The 2,572-nt window shown below is 41.2% G+C and overlaps 1 protein-coding gene across 1 annotated transcript in view; it reads left to right on the top strand.

Moving 5' to 3' along the window:
- Nucleotides 1–86: 86 nt before the first annotated feature.
- LOC102037986 (ADP-ribosylation factor-like protein 8B) overlaps nt 87–2,572 on the top strand; it is a 22,441-nt gene continuing 19,955 nt past the window's right edge. Inside the window, exon 1 of the mRNA XM_005420913.2 lies at nt 87–125. Coding sequence (XP_005420970.2) covers nt 90–125 — 36 coding nt within the window. The 5' untranslated portion in view covers nt 87–89. The remainder of the gene's footprint in view (nt 126–2,572) is intronic.

A 2,572-nucleotide genomic window follows, 5' to 3' on the forward strand; every position in this document is an offset into this window, starting at 1 on the left:
CCGGCGGGATGGAGGGGCCGCCCGCCCACCCGGGGCCGCCGCCCCGCGGTCTTTCCCCGGCAACAAGTGCGGGCTTAGCTGCTGCCGTGATGCCATCGCCTGCCATGAGGTCCCGAGGCAATGCGGTGGGATGTGGTGGGATGCGAAGAGAGGGAGGAAGGAATGGGGGCCGGGCGGGAGAGAGCATGAGGCAGCTTTTGCATCATTGCAATCTCGAGAATTTCACAGCAGTAGGCTAAGATGTGTGTGAAAGTATTCTCAGAGGGAGGAGGAAGATGTCTTCTGGGTCTGGCTGCAAAGTGTGCCCATCTTGGAGCAGATTTCGTGGGCATGGACTCTTGCCGTGATTCAGGTTGGCTTTCCGTATTCAGTGTATCCCAGAATAATACACTGTGCATCCCTCAAGGCCGCGAGTTGTCTGTTACTGAATTCTCTCCTCCCAGCAGTTGCTGCAATACTAATGCCTCCCACAAATCCTCCATAGCTCTTCCCCAGCATTCCATTCCCCCTCTGGTGATGGCCTTGCAGCCTCTCTAGTGCTGACACCTACCATGACATTTTCTCTTTTGTCACCATGCTGAAATATATTTCTCATCTTTGCTGTGCCCTCCAAACTGAATTTGGGTCCATCCCAAAGATTTGCTTTCCATCAGAGGGTGGAAATAAATATATATATATGTATGTTATATTTGCTTACTACTAATCATGAAGCTTAGTGAAGCATTTCTGCAAGGTGGCATCTCTTGTGAGGTGTATCACAGCTTAAGCTGCTAGAAGATGAAAATTTCTAGATGTTCTTCAGTTCTTATAGTGAAAAGCTAAAAACTAAACTGGGAGGTGTATGGGTTAAATTCAGAGAGATTGAGGCAATGAAAACCTGAGTATATGATATTTGGTACTTGCTTTTGTATATGATTATGGATTAAGGGAAAAATAAGAGAGCATGCTTTAATGTGAATGAAGAAGTGGAGAGAGCGCAGGAGAAAAAGGAATGGCAAGGGTCCAGTGAAAGTATGTTTCAGGTGATGTCAGCAATCAATGGAATACACGTGGAGCTGGTATTTTAGTTGGTTTGTCAGGCACTTGGATAATCTTGCTGGGGTAGGCCTCGGTGCTTCTTATGCCCATTGGAAGTGTTCATTTCCCAAGGGAGGGCCTTGCTGAGGAATGGGGAAAAGGCATGACAAATTACATTGCTTCTTGGGTTGTTTTCATGAACAGAGCAGAGAAGAGCGCAGTGGCTCAGAGCCCTCAGTAGTGTGTGGTGCCAAACTTTGTGTGTGTAACTGTTTATCCACTCCCTTGTACTGTTCCACCCATGGAATGGCACCATAGGTGTTTGTCTCTGGGATGTTATCTTCAATACCAGAGCACTCCTGTTACTGCAGGCCTGATTTTCCCTGCAAATGTTATTTCTTCAGAGTATTCTACAAGGCATTCATGTTTTGTGACTTAGGGAGGGTCACGCATTGCAGGTTTTATAGATTTTGGATCTTCCAGTCTGGAGATGACATGCTGTGATAATCACTGAAGAAAAGTTGGAGATTTAAAAAAAATAGGATAAGGCTAACTAATATTATACATAATAATGATATATTTAAGAACTATAAAATAAAATTTATATTAGAATATTAATAATAGTTTTCTCTTGAATACTGTTGATATGTGAAGGGCAAATAGATTGGGAACTCTGTGTATGTTTGTGAATACGTATCTAGAGTGTGACAATGAATAGCTGTTGCAAAATAGTGGCTACTTAAAATGGAAGCTGCAGTGGATTGAGAAAAAAACATTGGAAATTACAATTTTTCTCACTTTGCAAAAGCACTCAGAGGTCCTATCATGCTAAGACTGAATATATACCCTTTGAGACAGTCTCTGCTCTTCAGAGTTTGAGCCATATTTAGTCCTTAGTTACCAATGGAAACCTTGGATAAAGTCACTGCCTTGTACTGTGGATGTGCATTGATATAATAGAGTCTGGTCCATGGTTGTTGATATGGTAGGTGGTAATGACACTGTTCCTTATCAGTTCAATATTCAGAAACTTTAAGAGGACATTACAAACTTCTTAGCATCAGTTTTTTCATTTGTGTCAGGAGGTAATCTGTTTTTTATTTAAATATGACAATAATTTTTTTTTTATTTCTTAAATATTCTCAAAAATAGGCAACTTTAGGTCATGTAAACCTTCCTTAGCAAGCACAGTATTACAAACTTTTTACTTTATGGTGGTCAGGTCATGACAACACAGTAAACAGCTCTTGGACTAACATGAGCGAACAATTGAACCTGTTCCTTTCTTTTCTTCACTGTGTGGAAAATAAAAAACTGTAGGCATAATACTTTCTTTGTATCCATTCCATTCAACCTGGATGGGGAATTTTTAGAGGAAAAGACTCAAGACGAATGAAGAGCATGCTAATTCTTTACATTCTATCTCCAATACTAGAGGAGTTATGGTGGTTTGTTTTTTTATTTATTTTTTGTCTTCCAGTTTAGTGTATTACATGTGATGTGTAATTTGCTGACAGAAGTAGAATTCTGACTTTCTACAGCCTCCTGAGTTAAC

Source organism: Geospiza fortis, unplaced genomic scaffold (genome assembly GCF_000277835.1).
Source record: "Geospiza fortis unplaced genomic scaffold, GeoFor_1.0 scaffold195, whole genome shotgun sequence".
In the NCBI taxonomy this organism is placed as follows: Eukaryota; Metazoa; Chordata; class Aves; order Passeriformes; family Thraupidae; genus Geospiza; species Geospiza fortis.